Source organism: Maylandia zebra, linkage group LG15, assembly GCF_041146795.1.
Source record: "Maylandia zebra isolate NMK-2024a linkage group LG15, Mzebra_GT3a, whole genome shotgun sequence".
Classification (NCBI taxonomy): Eukaryota; Metazoa; Chordata; class Actinopteri; order Cichliformes; family Cichlidae; genus Maylandia; species Maylandia zebra.
The window spans coordinates 33,113,424-33,135,056 of NC_135181.1; the positions used below are offsets into that span (position 1 = coordinate 33,113,424).

General features: G+C 41.8%; 1 protein-coding gene across 1 annotated transcript in view; it reads left to right on the plus strand.

Moving 5' to 3' along the window:
• Positions 1 to 21,633, plus strand: part of mdn1 (midasin AAA ATPase 1) — a 60,545-nt gene that overhangs the window by 7,814 nt on the left and 31,098 nt on the right. The window contains exons 14-41 of the mRNA XM_014409316.4: positions 827 to 975; positions 1,134 to 1,194; positions 4,394 to 4,605; positions 4,697 to 4,800; positions 4,883 to 5,027; positions 5,124 to 5,220; positions 5,463 to 5,576; positions 5,996 to 6,143; positions 6,304 to 6,411; positions 6,938 to 7,089; positions 7,761 to 7,939; positions 8,845 to 9,053; positions 9,245 to 9,391; positions 9,476 to 9,617; positions 9,692 to 9,826; positions 10,684 to 10,822; positions 11,796 to 11,928; positions 12,319 to 12,449; positions 14,197 to 14,335; positions 14,771 to 14,885; positions 15,346 to 15,606; positions 15,692 to 15,889; positions 17,100 to 17,308; positions 17,386 to 17,508; positions 17,639 to 17,836; positions 18,306 to 18,413; positions 20,755 to 20,943; positions 21,525 to 21,614. Of these exons, the coding sequence (XP_014264802.3) occupies positions 827 to 975; positions 1,134 to 1,194; positions 4,394 to 4,605; positions 4,697 to 4,800; positions 4,883 to 5,027; positions 5,124 to 5,220; positions 5,463 to 5,576; positions 5,996 to 6,143; positions 6,304 to 6,411; positions 6,938 to 7,089; positions 7,761 to 7,939; positions 8,845 to 9,053; positions 9,245 to 9,391; positions 9,476 to 9,617; positions 9,692 to 9,826; positions 10,684 to 10,822; positions 11,796 to 11,928; positions 12,319 to 12,449; positions 14,197 to 14,335; positions 14,771 to 14,885; positions 15,346 to 15,606; positions 15,692 to 15,889; positions 17,100 to 17,308; positions 17,386 to 17,508; positions 17,639 to 17,836; positions 18,306 to 18,413; positions 20,755 to 20,943; positions 21,525 to 21,614 (4,135 nt within the window). The remainder of the gene's footprint in view (positions 1 to 826; positions 976 to 1,133; positions 1,195 to 4,393; positions 4,606 to 4,696; positions 4,801 to 4,882; positions 5,028 to 5,123; positions 5,221 to 5,462; positions 5,577 to 5,995; positions 6,144 to 6,303; positions 6,412 to 6,937; positions 7,090 to 7,760; positions 7,940 to 8,844; positions 9,054 to 9,244; positions 9,392 to 9,475; positions 9,618 to 9,691; positions 9,827 to 10,683; positions 10,823 to 11,795; positions 11,929 to 12,318; positions 12,450 to 14,196; positions 14,336 to 14,770; positions 14,886 to 15,345; positions 15,607 to 15,691; positions 15,890 to 17,099; positions 17,309 to 17,385; positions 17,509 to 17,638; positions 17,837 to 18,305; positions 18,414 to 20,754; positions 20,944 to 21,524; positions 21,615 to 21,633) is intronic.

Sequence of the window (21,633 nt, forward strand, 5' to 3'; positions counted from 1 at the left end):
GTAGGTACAAATGGAAAAGTGACTGTAATCTCTCCAGGGTGTCTTGAGACTGGTCCGGGGGGACATGTCTAGAACACCTCACCTAGAAGGCACCCAGGAGCCATCCTTGTCAGATGCCCGAACTACCTCACCTGGCTCCTTTCGATGTGGATCAGCAGCTGCTCTACTCTGAGCCCCTCCTGGATGGCTGAGCTTCTCACCCTCAAAACTCAAAATTCCCACCGCTTGTACCACGGTGTTTTGGTTGCTACCCAGAGCTTAAGATCATAGGTGAAGGCAGGAACATAGATCGACCGGTAAATTGAGAGCTTTTTGATTTAGATTTTTTTTTAAAATTCGCCTCTCTTTTCACCATAATGGACCGGTACAGGGTCCACATCACTGCAACCGCTGCATCAATCCATCTGTCAATCTCCCGCTCCCCTCACTCGTAAACAAGACCCAGAGATACTTAAACTCCACTGCATCAAGTGGAGGGGAGTTTAATTCATCCCTCATCCATAGTGGGTGATGCACCCTTTTCTGGCTGAGGACCATGGCCTCAGACTTGGAAGTGCTATTCACATTTCTGCCACTTCACACTCAAGCTGGAGGCCACCACCGTGAAGCCAGCACAACCACATCATCTGCGAAAAGTAGACACCCAAGTCGGCAATGCAAACCAGGCTCTTGCAACAGTTATATAAGGGCCGAATGCAAAAGTGTAATATTTTTGCATCCACGTGTTTATGTGGGTGAACATTAACTTCAATGTTGACACAAAAAGTGTTTTTGTTGTTTTTCTGCAATGTGCAAATATTAACTGTTAATGTGTTGTTTTAAACAGGGAGAACCACACATTTGCTGCTACACGACCATCTGCCGTGCTACTTGAACAACTGGCAGTGTGTGTGGCCAAGGGAGAGCCGGTTCTTCTGGTGGGGGAGACTGGAACTGGAAAGACCTCTACTGTACAACAACTAGCTAGAATCACAGGTGAGCTCAGGTTTGCGCAAAGATAAAACTTGGCTGTGGCTCACTGGTGGTTTGAACCCTCCCTCCCCCTGTCACTATGTCTTTAAACTCCAATTATCTCCATAAAGCTCTGTGAACGGTTCATCCTATTTGAAATATTTCCTATTTGTTCAATCCAGGACACAGGCTGCGGGTTGTGAACATGAACCAGCAGAGTGATACCGCAGATCTGCTTGGAGGGTGAGTCACACAGCAACTGTGCATTAATTGCATAAAAATAATACTCTGTCACTAAAACTATATAGATAAGAACAGCAGTCAAGTGTTTGTGACAACTGGCAATGAGTCATTCACATTGTGGGAGCGACCGTGGCTCAGGGGGTTGGGAAGCTCATCTGTAACTGGAAGGTTGCCGGTTCGATCCCCCTGCTCTCTCTGTCCTGGTCATTGTGTCCTTGGGCAAGACACTTTACCCTACCACCTGCTGTTGTTGGCCAGAGGGGCCGATGGCGCGATATGGCAGCCTCGCTTCTGTCAGTCTACCCCAGGGCAGCTGTGGCTACAACTGTAGCTTGCCTCCACCAGTGAGTGAATGAATAGTGGAATTGTAAAGCGCTTTGGGTGCCTAGAAACGCGCTATATAAATGCAATCCATTATTATTATTATTATTGTTATTGTTATTGTTATTGTTATTGTTATTATTATTATTATTATTATTGTTATTGCTTGGATAGCTCATTTCCCCTTCGTAAATGAAATCGTAATTTAAGAATGCAATATTTGTATTTACTCAGGTTATCGTTCTCTAATATTACATTTTTTTGAAGCTATGAAACATCCAAGTATTACAAATATGCTAAAAAAAAGTCACGAAGTGGACAAATGTTTTATCATAGCAATGTAAATAGCTGCAATTCACAACAACAGTCATCTGATTAAGTCCCTCCAGTAGTTTTTCTACTGATCCATGAAGACTACTGATAGTGTCTTTGCATTATGTATGATGAAGAGTAACCGGCTCTTGACTGGAGTTGTAGAGGCATCTCAAAGTCTATTAATGCACACCCTACAGTGTGTCCTAGATACATCATCAGTGATATAATGGGTTGTCACTGGGTCTTTCAGGACTTTCATGTTTATACATCCTCACCCTGATGACCTAGCTAGCGTGGTTAGTCCCCAGCTTGTGTCTAAATAAATTGTGTTGTCCATGGGTCCTGCCTTTTCACACATATCTTGATGGCCTCTCAGGTATATTGGTGATGTGCAAGATGGCTCTCTTGCTGTGCAGTCTGCTGATCTCAAGTAACTTGACGACCTAGTAGATAGACTGGCTAGCAAAACCTTGACAGCTGACATCAATGGAGTAGCTCCTCATACTTGGCCCTCTTCCTCTCAAATACCTCTCCAATGCATTCTTCTAAGGGTACAGTCAGTTCCAGCAGGGCCACCTGCCTCGATATGTCAGGCCTGGTTGTCACAACTACTGTGTCAGGGAATTCGAGCTGTCTCCTTAGGTTAGCCTTCCAACTGCCAGGCCTGAGCTGTTGTCAGAAGTCCTCTTGTATCCTGTTTCTTTTTTCTCTAGCCTTGACAAAAACAATAGTGCTTTGTTGCCTAGTGTAACCTGTTGAGAGATCTGCTGATATCTTCTGTAATAACTCAGCACCTAGTCAGGGTGCCACTAATAACATCCTTCTCCCAGAGCTAACAGCTTAACACACATGCTAATAATTTTCAGTTCTCTGCCAGGCCCCAGGAGGAAAGGTTGGTTAGGTTTGGGAGGGCATCGTTCACTGACTGAACCTTGATTTGATTTGACCTTCCAATAGTCCTGAACACAAGATGTTCTGGTCTATTGCCTGCGCCCATCTAGTCCATATTCCTTGCTTTTCATCCCAACCATCCTGCATCCTTCTCCCCCCATGCTTGGATTTCTTTCTGGGCTAACTGACATGTTGAGTTCTTGGGGTGCTGCCAGGTCCTGCCCATCCTACTGCAACTGTCCCCACCAGCTGTCTGTGTCACAGCCACTTGTCCACCTGATCAACACCCTCCTGAGCCCTCCACCTCCAGCTTTTCCTCACCTCTATGCTAGCCAAAGAGACTCTCTCTACAGCAACAGCACTTGCCTGAATATCCATGAATTCCTTCGAAAGGCTGCTTGCAGTGTTAGACTGCAGGAAAAAACCCAACCCACCTGTGCAGGATCTTGATAATCTTCTCAAAGGCCCCCACCACAATGATGGGACATGGTAAACCACCTGCTGATACATCCAGGCCTTTCCTCTTAATTGGCTTCCCAGGTATTGATTGAATTTGGACTTCTCCTAGTGCATATGTTGCCCTTCTACACAACTAGAGATCAGAACCTGGTTGTCATAAAGTCCATCTATACCCAGTTGATCAGGTGTTTGAGACCTTGATGGATCTATTTTATCCCAGGAGTCAATATTGTGATCACTGTCAGATTGTCCATGAAAGCCCTCATTGGGGGCCCAAAATGGGGCCAAGCATATTCATGGTCAAAATAAACAAAATCTCTGAGAGGGTACACCCAATGATTATTCCCTAATCTAGCCCATAGAAAGCAGATGTTACTGGTCCAGCCGTCTTTACTGTAACTGAAGCAGCTGTAATAGTCCAAAATTTGGTTTCTGATCTTGTCTTGAATATGTGTTGAACGAGTGTGCTTTCCACCAGTTTGTGTGAGACTGTCCCATGAGCATTGGCAAGGTCAAATCGCAGAACTGCAAGGTCAGCATTTCCCTCCTGGATAAGCTAAATGACATTTCCTGTCTGATCGATGATCTAATACCCATGGAGCGCTGAAGCAGTGTCGATATATGGATTGCTTAAAAGGGATTCTATGTATCTGGCAACAAAGCTAAAGTATATCTTCCCCTCAAAGTCGAGGAGTGAGGCGATTCCAAATTGTTCAGTGACATCTTCTTCATATTTCCACTGCTGTGCAACTTTTCCTATCCTCCAGCTAACCTTGATGGAGTCTGGGCCACTTGATGTAGACAATGTAGGAGACTCCACTTGGACCTGGTGCTGAGGTACTTCTACTTGCCTTGACAACCTGCTTGACCTCTCTCAGGTTTGGCTTCTTGAAGTGGAATGTCACTATGGGTTATTGCAGGTTATCAAGGAAAAAACTGGATGGACCAGAGCTTAAATCAGTGTCATATTCTCAATACGAATGGATACATCAATCTTTTAGTTGTAGCAAAGAACAAAACCCAAATTGTGAAAATAAAAAAATAAATCTTTTCCACTGGTTTTAAGTCATTCTTTTGGTAACACTTTGGTGCCAAACTCTATTAAGTAGTAAAAAAAACCAAAACGTCCCAGTAATTTCTTTTGATGATTTCTTCTTAGCTTAAACTTTTTTCCTTTTTTTTTTTCTTTTTTTTTTCTTCTTTTAAATAACAGGTACAAGCCAGTGGACATAAAGCAGATCCTGCTCCCTCTGCGTGAGGCCTTCGAGGACCTGTTCTCCCAGACCTACTCGAGAAAGCAGAACCTGACCTTCCTCGGTCACGTGCAAACCTGCTTCAGAGGCAAGCGTTGGCAGGATCTGCTTAAACTCATGGACCACGTCTGCAAGTCTGCTCTCACTAAGGAGCTGCAAGAGAAATCAGATGGTAGTGCTCCAGAATTACTAGATGGTTACACCGGCTGTGTTAGAGTAAAACACTGACGTTTTCCTGCGTGTGCGTGTTTGTGTCCGTGCAGCTGCTTTGTTGCAGGAGCAGTGGGAGGCACTGGCTTCAAAACTTAATCAGACCCAGCAGCAGATTAGGGCCTGTGAGACAGCCATGGTCTTTGCCTTTGTGGAGGTAAAGACTTAAAAAAATAACCACACATATGTTCGGGGATCAGAGCGTGGTAACCCTTACCTGTGTGTGTTTTGCTTTATAGGGAACATTAGCTCAGGCAGTGAAGAAGGGCCACTGGATCCTGCTGGATGAGATCAACTTGGCAGCAGCAGAGACCCTCGAGTGTCTGAGTGGACTTCTTGAGGGCAACACCAGATCTCTAGTACTGCTGGATCGTGGAGACACCGGTGAGGACTGCCATTACCTTGCCCCCTTTTGAAAGCCTTCATTAAATACTTCCAAAGTTAGAACTCTGTAATTTTTTGTTTGTTTTTTTTGAGTAGAGCCCCTAGTACGCCACCCAGACTTCCGGCTTTTTGCCTGTATGAACCCAGCTACTGATGTTGGGAAGAGGAACCTGCCTCTGGGCCTCAGAAACAGGTGAGACTATGCAGCGCTGCAGACTACGCAAGAAGCTTTATGCCACAGGCATAATGCTCGACTGATCGAAAAGTATTTGTTTTTATATATTATATGTATATTTCTATACAAATATTTTTAAATCTAAGTAAGCATGTGTATGTTTTTGATCAAATGTTCTATTTTCCTTCCTTTATTATACAAGAATTAATTCCAAAATGGGAACAATGCTTCATTTCTAAACCTCTGTATGTTTCGCTTAGGTTTACTGAGCTGTATGTGGAGGAGCTGGAGAATGAAGCTGACCTGAGGATCCTGATTTCAGATTACCTCAAGTGCTTAAATCCACATCGAAGTGTCATCAGTGGCATTATAAGGTTGGCTCTTATAAATGCTTGAACTTTTAAAAGATCGTTTTTTTAAAGACGTTGCTGAACGAGTGTATTTCTTTTGTACACCATCCAACAATATACCTTCTTTGTTGATGCTATATGCAGCCTGATGCATTGTAGACTCGAATAGGTAGAGCGTAGTTTCAAGAGCGTGTTTGCCTTTTGTGTTTTTGATGCAGTCATCAAACAAACATCCTTACTCATTTTGGGTTAGTTAATTGCATCATAATCAAACTGCCATAGATGCTTGCGTTACAAGCTTGCTGTTACATTTTATTGTTGTTTTTTCACCCTCGGCTTCTGACACTTTTAGCTTTAGGATAGGATATATATGTAAGTGTGTGTGAGCTGTAGGTTTACACTACCTTTTGAATGGCTTATTTGTCAAATGTATTTCTTTGCAGCTTTTATCTGACAGTACGAAAGGAAGCAAGCTCACGTCTGGTGGATGGAAGGGGCCACAGACCCCACTACAGTCTGCGGACTCTGTGCAGGGCCCTGAAGTATGTGGCGCTAAACCCCTGTAACAACGTGCAGCGCTCACTTTATGAGGTGGGAACCAGATCTCTTATTTATAAGTAGTCATATTGAGAATGGTCAGTTTTGTTTAATGCCCTGTGTTTTTTAATCATTATTGTTATTATTTTAGTATTTGAAGGTTTGATGTTTTTGTACTTGTTATACCTGTTCTTCAACTGCGTCTTGTGTGCAGGGGTTCTGCCTGAGCTTCCTCACTCAGCTGGACAGAAGCTCCCACCCTGTGGTCCAGAAACTGGTGTGTCAGCACATCCTGATGGGAAACACAAAGTGTCTGAAACAAGTAAGATCTTATCAGAGGTGCTTTAAAAAAATGATGAGAAAACCCCAAAAAGTGTGTGTGTATGCATAAAACAATCTTAGATGAAGATACCACAAACCAAAGACGTTATCACTTTCAACACACTTCATATGTGCTCTTTCTCTTTTCTAATAAGCTTTCAATGTGAAAAATGTTTCATTTTTCAGCATGAGCTAAAATGGATTTTAAAGTTCTGAAAAGTGACTTGTTGTAGCTCAGGAGGTAGAGCAGACCATCTACTAAGTAGAAGCTTTGTGATTCGATCCCTAATACAAGACGTGCATGCCAAATATCTTTGGGCAAGATATGAACGTGTGAATGTTAGATAGATGTAGCACTCAAAGCAAAAAGTGCTTGTGTGAATGGCTGAATGAGGCAAGTTGTATAAAACACTTTGAGTGCTCAGAGTAGAAACGTGCTATCATTTACCAGTTTAGGGCGAAGTGATACGGAGGCATAATTATATGCAACCTTTCTGTAAAATGTTTGTGCACTGTGTTTCCTACAGTCCATCCCGGCACCCTCAGGCCGACCCTGTGTTGAAATGGAAGGCTATTGGGTTTCCCAGGGGGAGATGGAACCAGGTCTCGACCCCAGCTACATTCTCACTCCCTCAGTCAAGCTGAACCTTCGCGACCTTGCCAGAGTGGTGTCTGCAGGGTGAGCTATCACCCAATCTGACCCCTTGTACAATGTTCCCCCCTGAATCAATGGTTTCATCTATAAATCTCTAGATATTCATGTTGACAGAGCTAATTCAGGCCCTTCAGTAAATGATGCACCAGAGTGCATCAGGACAAATCTGTGGTTGGACTGAATTGCCCTGCAGTCAGTGGCCTACCAAACAGGAGGCTTTGATGTTTTTATAACAGTGGAAAGAAAGAGCTGTGATTCAGCCATCAGCTTTCCTGTGTTTCTCCAAAGCGATACATTTGTCTATTCCTTTCTGCTCCTACGCAACATTAACATGCCAGACTTAAATGTGAATGGTGAGGACATCACTTCTTACTTTTAGAATTTTGGGACCAGTGCATATCACAACTATAAAGATTTTTGAGTTGAAAATCATACCAGTTTGTTACAGGCTTTAAATGTGAACAATATGTGTGCAACAGGAGGCGGCCAGTAGTTGGTAGTGTTGCCTCACAGCACAAAGTTCCTGAGTCTGACTCCATCTTCTTCAATGTATTCTGTTGTCACAAACAGAAAAGGTTCAAAGCATTTTGTTTGGTTTTGTTTATAACTCAGAGGTCCTTCACCACTTAGCTGCTCTTAAGGTTAATTTCATACAGTCAGGAAATAACGTCACGAATGTTGCTTTGGCTTTACAGGACTCACCCAGTGCTGATCCAGGGAGAGACATCTGTGGGGAAGACCAGTTTGATCAGGTGGCTCGCTGCTGCCACCGGGAACCAGTGTGTGAGAATCAACAACCATGAGCACACCGATGTCCAGGAGTACATTGGCTGTTACTCATCAGATGACCGGGGCAAGCTGGTGTTTAAAGAGGGTATGAGCATTTAAAATAGTGTTACAAGACTCCTGGGGCTTTTCTCTAGGGAATCAGCTTTTTCATGCTCCCCGTGCCTGCATGGTTTTTGTCTAGTTACTCAAGCTTCCTCGTGCAGTCCAAACATATGCATGTAGGGTTAAATGGGGATTCTTAATTGGCTGAGAATATGGGACAGAAGGAGCTTAAAGTGAGCAGAATAAATCACTGTATAGTTAAATGCGACTTGTAATGGTCAGTAAGACTAGGAAAGATAAACGCCTATCGACTCTGTTCCCTGTCCCAATGGCAGTGTTTTGTGCAAAGAAAAATAAGAAGCTGCATTATGTTGTCCTGTAAAGAGCACAGCAATGAAGAGCGAAGCAGTCATGTGACTTGCAAAAGAGGAAAAAAAATCAATGCATTGAAAACTTGAAAGGTTTTCTCTGTATGTAAATACCCAGTTTTTTAAGTAAGGCTTAATAAAATGAAGTGTGAACGAAAAACAAACAACATTTAGTTTCATAATTTAAAACTATATTTATTGTAAAATGGAAGAAAGGTAACAGATGTTGAAATTGAGACATTTATATACTTCGTCATTTTGAATCTGATGGAAGCAACATGTAAAAGGGAAAAAAACTGAAACGAGGTAACAAAAGACTGTAAATTTGTGCAACACGTGTGAGGTTGGACTGTATCCAGAGGCTTACTATAGATCTTCCCTCAAGACCTCCTCTGAAAAAGCTGAATAATGTAAATAAAAATCAAGACTTTCTATTTCACAAAGCATCCAAACCATTTGGGGAAACTGTCAGAGAATAAAAATTGCTAATAAATGAGAATCACAGTTAATTACCTTAACTGCTAATGTGAAGTAGCTCGGCCCCAGTCCACATGGCTAATTTTATTTGTCTTTGATTAAGGCGTTCTTATTGATGCTATGAGGAAAGGCTACTGGATCATCCTAGATGAGCTGAACCTGGCCCCCACTGATGTTCTGGAGGCCCTCAACAGATTGTTGGACGACAACAGAGAACTCTTTATGGCTGAAACTCAGGAAGTCATCAGTGCTCACCCCAGGTTCATGCTGTTTGCTACCCAGAATCCCCCTGGTCTCTACGGTGGTAGAAAGGTATAGCATTCCTTTAGCTTAGGAAGATGGATAAAGTAGCTGTGAAGTGAAATATTATTTGGATAGAAATCATGAAGATTTTACATGATCATAAAGGTACGGACAGGCCTTTTTATGAAAACACACACAAAAAAGTTGGCAGAACGTGTGTATTCATCATACATATATATATTCTATGCAACACTATCTAGGTGCTCTCCAGGGCTTTTAGGAATCGCTTTGTGGAGCTACACTTTGATGAGCTTCCCAGTGCAGAGCTGGAGATCATCCTTCATCAGAGGTGCAGCCTTCCCCCATCTTACTGCACCAAGCTAGTGAAAGTCATGCAAGACCTTCAGGTAAGTGTTGCACTGTCTCTCGCATCTACTCGTATCTTTCTATTACTTGCCTGTTCTCGTTGATCCTGACTAATTGTTCTACAGTCCTTGCGCAAAGGATCCTCAGTGTTTGCAGGCAAACAGGGCTTCATCACCCTTAGAGATCTTTTCCGTTGGGCGGACCGCTACAGGCTGGAGGAACAGGCAGAGGCCTCTCGGGACTGGCTGCAGCATTTAGCAGATGATGGTGAGGCTCATTAAACAACCCATTAAATCACTTCCACACAGAGACCCTAAATTGAAATTTTCACTCCCCGACAGGGTATATGCTTCTGGCAGGACGTGTGAGAAAACCTGAAGAAGAGGTCATCATCCTGTCCATCCTGGAGAAGCACTTCAAACGAACGGTGAACCCGGAATATCTGTTCTCTCAGAAACAGGTTGCCAGCCAGTTCAGTGAGTCACGTATTGCATGACATTTTCATCACCAATGATGATACTTTCTGTTAAGAGATGTACTCTAAAACACTGGTCCCCAACCCCCGGGCCTCGGACCGGTACCGGTCCGTGAGTCGTTTGGAGAGTTGAGGCTCAGGTGTGAAATGTATGGTTTTCAGGGTTTTTATCGGTTTTCAGCGTTATTTTGTTATCGTTTTTATCGTTAACTCGGTTTTCCTGGGTCTTATATCAGAATCAGAATCAGAATACTTTATTGATCCCTGGGGGAAATTATTTTTTGTTACAGTGCTCCATTATAAACCAACATTAAGACAAGACAGACAATACACTAACTAAGAATAGTACAATATATATATCATTATAAGACTATACTGACTACTAAGTACAATTTTCCATTGACACTTTCCTTACTTTGCACTAGTATTTAGTGAGTGTTTAGTCTGCTTACATTACTTTAATGATAGCAGCACTCAAGTTGCATGCACTTTCTCTCAGGTTTCAATGTTAACTGTTAACATTTTAGTTGACATGGAATACTTAACATTGCTGATTTTATCTGTTTGTAAAAACAATGGCAGGTGTCACTGTAATATACACTTGCTTAAAATCTGCAGCATCTGCTTCATGCACTGACATTTAGAATTCAGATACAGTGAACAGAGTTAAGTATGATGTTGAAAGCCTGTAACCAGTATTGTGTACATGGGCGGAGTACATGGGTAGCGCCAAATCACAGCGACCGCTGCCTTGAGGCGACTACTGTTGTACTGTGCTTATTATATTAGAACACAAAAAAGTCGTTTTAACTAAGCTCGTGATCAACACAGTGTCGTGTTGTTTGATGATCTCAACAGGTCCCTTCATCGACAGCATTGCTGGAGTCCCAGAGGAGTTCCGACATGTGGTGTGGACACAGGACATGAGGAGACTGGCTGTGCTCCTCGGTCGAGCGCTGCGATTTGGCGAGTCTGTCCTGCTTGTAGGAAACACGGGGTAATATTAAGATATTATTCTTAATATCTGGGAAGTAATGAAATACTTTAACTCTAATTGAGTATAATTTTTAGGTATCTGTACTAGAGTATTTTTTTTTCTGACAACCTTTTACTTTTACACTCTATATTTTTAACTTCCTAGGACCTGGCGTCCACATATGTGGACATCACATTTTGGGTTGTCTAGACCAAAATACTAAACTCTCAGGAGGTTAAATAAATATCTGAACTTTCTACTCAAATTTTCAAAACAGACTTGTTATATTCGCTTGAACAAATTTGAGGGGACTTGTTATTTCACATCCCTATGGGCCTAATACACGAAAGATGATCCTATTTTCATATTGCGAAGTGTGGTGTATAACAACCAAAGGTAGACTAATCGTGTTATTTAAAAGACTCTACTGTGATGGATTCAAAGTACAGACTAGTGTGTGGCTGTGGGGCCCATGGTCATAATTTGATATCAGGTGTAGCAGAGGTGACGATGCTTTGATTAATTCACTGAATTCAACCTTCATACAAACTTTATAGTCTATAATATAAAGAAACATAAACAGTGTACTCATAGTGTAGAGGATTGTGATTCTTTTCCCCATGCTGAGCCACTAGAACCGGTTTTAGGGTTCTCGCATATGCTTTCCATTAGATGATATACCGACATACCAGGTAGTTTTTGAACTCCAAGTAAATTGAGTCAGTTTGAAAGTGCAACTCCAGTCAGTCTCTGTTCCTACACTTAAGTGCTTTCTATCTTACATTCACACACATTCATCCACTGAACACATTGGGGAGCATCTTGGGGGTTCAGGATCTTGATTGATCAGCTCTAACTCCTGAGCTATAGCAACCCCATAATGTACAGATTTGTGAGAGTCATGTCTTCATGTTTACTGTGCATATACGTTTTTTTTTTTATACATAAATGTCTAATGTCATGTGTTTTGTATGTGCTCCTGCTCCTTCACCAGATGTGGAAAGACCACCATCTGTCAGCTGTTTGCTGCTTTGGCTGGACAGAAGTTCTTTTCAGTCAACTGTCACCTCCACATGGAGACATCTGATTTCCTGGGAGGACTCCGGCCTGTCAGACATACACATCAGGTAGTGATAAGTCCTCACTGGGACCGCTAGTGATATTCAAAATGTGGAGGAAAATATGTTCTCCACAGTACTGAAAGTTGTTCATCTGAATCTGTTGTTCATCTCATTCAAAAAGTGGAAAGATTCTTGCCCCCATCATGTCAACTGGGGTGGGGTGGGCGGGTTAGTTAGTTAACTTAGAAAGTTAACTATATATATATATATATATATATATATATATATATATATATATATATATTATTATACATCTGTGATGCATTTCTGTAAATTCTTATTATTAAATTGGACTTGTGTTGATGTTGATACATTATAAAGAAAATCCTGGTTAGTAGTGTAGAAGCACAAACTTCTAAACTAAACTAAACTAAATATCTGTGCATGTCTGTGTAGAATGACGGGGAGGACGGCAGACTGTTTGAGTGGCATGATGGGCCCTTGGTACAAGCCATGAAGGAGGGAGGTGTCTTCCTCATGGATGAAATCTCATTGGCAGACGACTCTGTCCTAGAGAGACTCAACAGGTACCCACACAAAATATACATGTTCCATATCTACACTTATCTTGAGGGTCAACAACCCTGCAGCTTAAGAAAGTAAAATAAAAGAAGAAAACTGTTTAGATGCTTTAGAAAACAGAAAAACTGTACAGTAGTATTTTGCAGTATTTTGTTCTGAATGTTATACATGCTGCAAATTGAAGTTTACCTAGTAATCAGTATTTTTTTTTTCTGCCACTGAAAAGTTGCTATATAGGAGGCTGTTTGTACTTAACACATTAACTTAAACAATTAAACAAAAAACCTTATCAAGTGGCCCAAAATGCTTTGTGAAAATTAGAGTTAGCAAGATCATAACAGAATAAATATGTCTTTATTATACTGATAGAATAGTGATATGTTGGGATCTTGGGTATTTTCACAAATAGCATTAACATTATATCTTAATCAGAATCAGCAATTAAGATACAACAGAGCAGCATGACGTTGAAGATAAGGACAGGGCATAAGCAGGCAATAAGAGTGAGATAAATACACACAGAATATACAGTATATACACAGTTTTAAAATTACATAGTTTTAAAATTAAAGTGACTGAAAGGTGAATAAATAACTGTAATGTGACTAAAAGTGAATAAAGTGTCGGTAGTATAAGAAGAGTGTAGTTTATGTTTCTGGTGTGGGAAATGATCTTATCGGCTGGAGTTAAAAAGCAGAGTGGCTTTGGGGACAAAGGTGGCTCTCCTCCTCTCAGTCCTGCAGGAAATGCAGTGGAGGGGAGCCATTGAAATGCGGGGTGAAGAATATGAGAGGGGTCGTTGATGATTTTGGCTGCCTGTCTAAGGGCCTGTTGGCTGAAAACCTGTGCCAGCGTTCTGACAGGCAGGCCAATGATTTTAGAGCACACTGATGCAGTCTGTTCCTGTTCTGAAGGCTGAGGGAGTGGAACCAGCAGGTGATGGAGAAGGCCATGATGCTTTCCAGGAAGGCATAGTAAAAAGTCATCATGATGGGTGTGCTGACTCCAAAGGAGTTGAGTTTCCTAAGGAGGTATAGCTGTTGGTGGCACCTCCTGAGAATCTCCTCTGTGTTAGCAGAGAATTTCAGGAGGTTGTCAAAGATGGTTCCCAGGTATTTGTACTCCTCAACTACCCCCACTGGTTTCCCGTGGATGGTGGTGGTGACTGAAGCAGCCAGATCCCTCTGCCTACTGGAGAAGGTCACCACCATCTCTTTGGTTTTGCTCACGTTCAGTTTAAGTTTGGAGCTGTCACACCACTCTACAAACTCCTGAAGAGTGGCCCCGTGGTGTTGTGAGGGGCCTGACAGCAGTGACAGGAGAACTGTGTCGTCAGCATATTTCACCAGGTGACAGTTGGGCTGTGTGGATCTGCAGTCATCGCTGTAGAGGATGAAGAGCAGGGGGAGAGCACACAGCCCTGGGGGGAGCCAGTGGAGGTGGAACAGAAACCGAAAGAGAGTTGTTGACCCAAGCTTTCTGAGTCCTGTTGGTCAAAAAGTCTTAAGTTAACATTGTTAACATACAACCTTAAGTTGTATTTGCACTCGATTGCTTGTAGTTGTAGCGTTCACTTGTTTGGTACTTAAGAAAAGTTATGTCTTGATGCACGCTCAGTCATCCAGGTAAGGAAATGCACAGAATTGACTTTTTGGAATGTGAAAAGTTCCTCTGAGCGTAAACTTGCCAACATTTAATTTTAAAAACACTGCACAAGCTTTGACCTTTGATAGTGTGTTTGTTTGCCACCAGTGTTCTGGAGACGGAGAAGTCCCTTGTATTGGCAGAGAAGGGCAGCGGAGATCGTGGTGACGTGGAGCTGATAAAAGCAGCTGCAAATTTCCGTCTGGTCGCCACCATGAACCCTGGAGGAGACTTTGGCAAGAAAGAGGTGATGAAATGATGCAAAATGGTACAAGCTACTGTTTTTCCTGTAGGGAAGTTTTTGTTAGACTTTGATGCTGCACAAAATAGCTGCTTCCACATTTATAATAGAACAAAAACAAAGAAGACACAAACGCATCACGTGAACTGTTGCAAGTCACAGCCCCAGAAAACACGCATTGAACATTTTAAACCTACCACACATATTTTATGCAGCATTACACTGCAAAAAATATCTGAATATTGCAGAAATTAGACCTGTTGTACAGATCTGTCACAAACATTAAACTTTGCCTTTTATTGTACATTGCACATATTATACCTAGAGTGGCTGGTGAAACACAAAGTCATGATGATGGACTTATTTATGTGCTGAAGGTGTGAGATGGAACTTTACATAGGTGTTATCTGATTATACTTGTGCATGTATGTTTCTTCACAGCTCTCTCCAGCCTTAAGAAATCGTTTCACAGAGATCTGGTGCCCTCAGACCAACAATCGCAGTGACCTGGTTAAGATCATCCAACACAACTTGCGCTCAGGCCTCTCTCTTGATGGTAACCCATTTACAGTTCACCGGGTTTAAAATGACCAAGTGCATAGTTTAAAAAGCGTTTGACTTTTATGTTATGAACCATGTATGATGTTTTTTAGTTAACTTCAGTTTTATTCTTCTGGTTTGTCTCCACAATTCCACATTGTTTCCAGCAGTAGCAGGCAGTCATTTTAAAAAAGACAGCTCTAATACACACTTTGTTGAGCAGTATAACAGGTGTAGTTAGAGCCTCAAGTCTAGAACATGGGAGACTATTTAGCATTTAAAGAGATGCACGTTTCTCAGAAGTTTGAGAATAAAGAAAAGCTAAAATCCAGAGTGAATATCGAGTTGTGTAGCAGATGTGGAATTTCCATAGTGTACTGTTGCCACTGAGTTCTCATTAGAGGTTATGTTAAAGAAGGTGATAATTAAAATGACTGATTTCAAGCAGGTGAATATAACTTTTTAATTGAACACAGGTGGGGATGTTGCAGAGCTAATGCTGGACTTCATCGAGTGGCTCACACAGCAGGACTTTGGCCGCCGCTGCATCCTGAGTGTTAGAGACATTCTTTCATGGGTCAACTTCCTCAATGCTGTGTGCGAGCGGGATGAAGATAGCTTCATGACCATGGGAGCTATTGAAGACGAAGATGAAGCCGAGTGGGACCTGCGTCTGGACACTGTTACCGCCTTCATCCACGCTGCTTGTCTCGTTTATATCGATGGCATTGGCTCAGGTGAGCTGACGGCTTATGTTTAAATTCTGCTGAAAGTTTGGCACTGAAAGAAATTGTTGGTAGATCCATTCTGGCTTCTTTGCAGGGACCACAGCCTCCTGTGCAGACGGTGTCCTCCTTGCTCGTCGTCTGTGCTTGAGCTTCCTGCAGCAGAGACTAAGCAAGATGACCAAGCTGGACCAGGATGTAATGGATGCCCTGAGAGTGTATGACAGCAATTTGCCACGGGAGCCTCAGTGGGGAGAAGATTTCTTTGGCATTGATCCCTTCTACATCGCATTAGGTATACATTTAGTGATTCCTTAATGTACTATTAAGGAATCACTGGGCTAGAATAGCCTGGACATATCCACACCATTTTTTAATTTTATTAATCATTAACAGTGTTGGGAAAAGTGTGTCATCTAATTCAAGCTGAGTTTTTAGTGCAATAAAGTTCAGTACAATGTGATGCAGTAGCTCTATGTCCTCCCATAGCGGGCTAGTTGCCGCTCTAGAACAGCTGCTTTATTCCGAGATGTGGATCCTGTTCTGCACCACTTCTACAAAGACTTTCTTTACATGAAACTACACATGCTCATGTATACTACCGGTCAAAAGTTTTAGAACACCCCATTTTTCCTGTTTTTTTTTGTTGTTTTTTTTATTGAAAATGATGCCGCTTTGATGTCTCACTGCACTCTGAAATGAAAGCATCGTACAAATAAGTGATTGGAGGAATCAATTTATAGACCAAAATGTATTCTAAACTTTTGACTCGTCAAAGTAACCACCTTTGGCAGATATAACAGCTGAAAGCATTCTTTCTACAATAAAAACCAGTAGAAGTTCTTCCCATATCTGTTGCAGAAGTTCCCATAAATGTGTGGCACTTGTAGGTTTCTTTGCTTTCACTCTTCTGTCCAGTTCATCTCAAACCATCTCCATGGGGTTTAAGTCTGGAGACTGTGCTGGTCACTCCATGTTTTCAAGCTTACCATCTTGTTCTTTTTCCTGAGGCAGTTCTGGCATAGCTTGGACAATGCAAGCTGTTAACTCCCAGAAACTTGATTCAGTTATGTCTTTGGGTCTGTCAAACCTCCTCCTATCAGAGTTTGTTTTTGAGTGCCTTTTAATGGTGAAGGAAACTGTACTCACTGACACCTTGACTTTGTTTGCAGTTTCTCTGTAGGAAACACCTACATTTATAAGTGTTATGATGGACTGTCTGTCTTCCATTTTTGTATCATTCTGAAATGTACATCATGTTACACTTTTGGGTATCCTTACCTCTTTATTTAACCTCTGGCAGTTAGTTCACCACTTACCTTTGTACCATTTCAAGCTATTCATTTGACTTGAATGACTTGAATTGTAATAAATAACTAGAATAACTTTTTGACCGATAGTGTACAGTGGACCTGTCTTCCATGATAACACACATACAACTCTTTAAGTGCTTGTGATGAGTTCACTGATGTTTGCGTAATGTCTTATAATGCCTTTGTTTCCAGGGCCTCACACCGAGAGCCGTAACCTGTCAAACTACGCCATTGCAGCAGGCACCACTGCAGTGAATGCTCAGAGGATTCTGCGGGCACTGAAGCTGCAGAGGCCTGTGCTCCTCGAGGGCTCACCTGGCGTGGGAAAAACCAGCCTGGTGGCTGCACTAGCAAAAGCTTCTGGAAACCATCTGGTCAGAATCAACCTGTCGGAGCAAACGGTAAATTGACATGCTCAGCACTGTGCTCTGAACTTGACTGTAAAGCCTCTGGTAATGATGACATACACTCTCTGCAGGATGTCACCGATTTATTTGGGACAGATCTCCCAGTGGAGGGTGGGAAGGGAGGAGAGTTTGCGTGGCGCGATGGCCCCCTTTTAGCTGCTTTGAAGGCAGGGCACTGGGTGGTACTGGACGAGGTAGGGATCACTCTTTTAACACTCTTGCAGTTTTGTACACTGATTTTATAGTTTTGCTCTAACATTTTTTCAAACTCCAAACAATCTGATTAGACTGATCAGCTGTATTACTGGTGTTTTTCCATCATAGTTGAACTTGGCCTCTCAGTCAGTGCTGGAAGGTCTTAATGCCTGCTTTGATCACCGAGCAGAGATCTACATTCCAGAACTGGCCATGAGCTTTCAGGTACAGCATGACAAGACGAAGATCTTTGGATGCCAGAACCCTTTCACTCAAGGTGGGGGGCGTAAGGGGCTGCCCAAATCCTTCCTCAACAGATTCACTCAGGTAAGACCTGATTAAGGGTTTTTGCTTTTTTATTTTATTTTTTTTATTTTCATAGAAAAGCTTTTATGTGCGGTAGAATAGTCTTAATAGACAGTTATTTAGTTGACCAGATCCACTTAAAAATTAAGAGTAAGATTTTTATAATGTGCTTGTTGCAGGGGATAAAAGAAGACTTGGTGTGTCAGGTTTCAGCTATTTTTGTTTTTTTTATTTGTGAATAATTTCAGTCACTGTGATTGCTTATCACACCATAAACATGTGAAAACTACAGTGGTGACATCTGTGCCTGTTCAGAAAAGTTGTGTAGTTGTGCAAAAACAATGTAGGCAGTTTTTGTAAAACACTCCATTTCTACAAAGTAACCTTAAAATGACCTCTGAACTATGATGGATCAGCCAGATGAGCTACTCCATCATTCATATTCTGGTTGCTGTTTTTCATGAACTCTTATCTGGCCCTGTCTTCCCAGGTTTTTGTGGACCAGCTTACCAGCAAGGACATGGAGTTCATAGGAGACTTGATTTTTCCCAGTATCGACAAGGAAATTGTTATCAAAATGGTCGAATTCAGTAACAGGGTATGTGTGATGGACCGAGCAGTGAAGGAAACTTAGGCACAGGTTAAAGTCCAAAAAATGCTTTTTTTATTTAACCCAAAAAACATAATTGGTTAACTCATGCAAAAAGAATCAAAATCTTGGGCCCATAAAAGAGGTCAAACTAACAAAACTCTACTCAAAGTTGACAACACAACCGATAACACAAACAAACTGACCTAACTTAACGAGACAAAGGGGAAACTTAAATAGTGGCTGATCAGCCCACAAAAACAGGAGAAGGGGTAAAACACACAAAACCTAACTAAACCAAACATAATGAACTCTAATTCCCCCCCCCCCCCCGGTCCTGAATTATGGCGTGAACCAATTTGTAGCCTTCCTTTAAACCTCGCTCCACCCCTTTTCCACCTCTTGGCTCCTTAATCAAGGGACTGGAACAGCTGCAACTAAGGTAACTCAGAAAACAAAAGATTAATCATACATAACAGTGTAAACTAAAATGTGCGCACTTATTTTAGAATGCAGTGTTATGTGGATATGTGAATGAATTCTAAACCAAAACCAGTTATTTATTGTCCTGTAAATAAATTCCTATATTTAAAGAAAGAAATGTGAATGCAATGTTACTTATAAGCCTCTACACTAACATGGTGGGTATTACCACTGTGTGGCTGTAAGTGCAGCCATCACAGTATGCTTTTCTCTTTTCCTTTATTTTGTTGGTTTCTGTTAGGTTTTCCGCACATTTATTATATCTACTTACTTCAATGATGCTAGAACATGGTTGGACTCATTTTGCCTCCAAAACTAGATTCATTTTTGTGTGGCATAGATTTAAAAAGGTGCTGGAAACATTCCTTAGAGTTTCCGGTCCATATTGGTATAATAGCATCACACAGTTGGTTGTTATTTGTCGGTTGCACATCCATGAAGCGAATCTGCCGTTCCCCCACATCCCAAAGATGCTGTATTGGATTGACAGTGTAGCCTATTTGAGCACAGCAAACTCGTTCTCATGGTCAAACAATTAGTTTGTAGTGATTTGAGCTTTGCAACTTGATGTGTTACTTTGCTAGAAGCAACCTTTAGAATATGTGTCCACTGTGGACAGAGACGATTGTCTCTTTCATCAACAACAGTCAGGTAGGCTTGGCATGTGAACAATGGTCAGTTGGTACTAAAGCACCCAAAGTGTAGGTCAAGAAATATCTCCATGCTGTTACCCTGCCACCAGCAGGGTGCCATTGATAAGCTAGCATGGATCCATGCTTATATTTTGTCTATGCCAAAATCCATCAGTGCATTTCTTCAGGCTTTAAGGGAAAAGTGGGCTAATTGCTTGCTAAAAGACATGATGACCTAATGAGAGTTTGCTCAAATGAACCTGATCTGTTCTGGTGAAACCAGGATTGCACTGTCTGGCAGTAATTTCCTGTGTGCTTTCTTTTTAGAGGACACCCTGCAGTAAGTGTCACCACATCAATATGTTCCCTCCATCCAGTCCGCTTTACTGAGTGCTCAGGGTTCCAGGCTTGTGTGGAGGTTTACATTTCAACAGAATTATCTAAAGCATACCGCCATGAAAACCTAGGCAAACTGATCTGCTGAATTCTTTTCTGAATTGGATGTTGTCGTCCAGTTTTGAGAATTTCAAACTCCAAAACCATTTTTGTCTCTGTGAAATATCAAATCACATAAACAAGCCTCCTGTTATGTTAGAGTTATATGACATGGATCTCTCACAGTGATGAGTGTTAGGTATAATGCATCACCAGACCAGAGAAAACGCCATCCATGATGGACTGAAAATCACATTTTACACCTTGGTCACCAGATGCTAGTGTGGGTTGCGTCTTTCAGTTTATTACTCTTCATCATAGCGCCAGGTTGGAAAGCATGTAAAGCTGGTTTTTTGGTTCCATAAAGGTAGCGTGTTCACTGTCCACTCCACTCCAGGGGTGCCCGTCTGCCAGCAGTGAGCTCTATTGCCAGATAGAGGCATTGTCCAAAGTATGGGTCTTCACCAGATGCTTACGTCAACTTGGCAGTGGCTAAACCGCTCACTCCTACATGAGATTGATCCCTTTTAACAACCAAGTAAACTCTTTAAAGAGTGTGCTGTTGCTGGGTCTTGTCATCAATATTTACACACTGACAGTCCATGGATAGTGCACCCAATTCACATTGGGTGATTCCAGGTCATTTACCATTTATCATTTAACCTCATTATTTAAACTTTGGCTATTTTTAATGCACAAAAGCATTAATGTATGTGCACTGTATGTAACAAAATATAAAGAAAAGACTAAAGGATACTTTTTTATTTTAATGCATTTTTTTTAATGTGTTCTCTCCACAGCTTGTCCAGGAAGTGTGTAAAGACAGACATTGGGGTCAGAGAGGAAGTCCCTGGGAGTTCAACCTGCGTGACTTGTTCCGTTGGTGTCAACTTATGCAGGCTGACCAAGCACCTGGATTTTTTAACCCAGGCCAGCATGTGGCATTGGTGTATGCTGACAGAATGAGAACAGAGTCTGATAAAGCTCAGGTAAACTGTTTTACCAGCTTTTTCATAGCCTGCTAAGTATGTGAATGACGTACAGTTTAAGTGCTCTTTCCTTATCACATATGTAGTCAATTTAGAATCTCATATCTTCAGACGAGGAAGAAAACTCCATTGTCATAAGCCAAGTGTACTGAAACTGTAACTTTGGACTTTTCAATCTGTTAAATGTGGTGTTCTACAAGGGTTTGTGTTTAGCCCACTACAAGTTTGAATTTCCTCTTATTGAAATATCTCGATATCCTACGGACTAACAGTTTGACTTCCTATAAGGAGAGAAAAGAACATTAAATCGCAACGAATAGCACTATTGGAATACCTCCACTGTGATTTTATCAGAAGCTTAAAACCAAGTTGGCTGGCTTGGTGATATTCATGTCAGGAGGGGCTAGGACTGTTCTCCAATATGGCAGGACTTTCACTGCAAAAACCTCTTATCAGAAGCATGTTGGAAACTGTGCTGCTGGTGGCTGAACTGAATTGTGTTCAGTTATTAGGTACTGGGAGTCAGTTATACTTTAGTTCATGACCAGTGGCAATACTGAACCTCCTCCCGTGCCGTATAGGTGCTGTCTGTGTTCAGGAAGGTGTTTGGGGAGGACTTTGAGCCTTACTGCGGCCCCAGAGAGTTCCACATCACTCCATTCAACCTACAGGTTTGTTGATTTGTCAAAA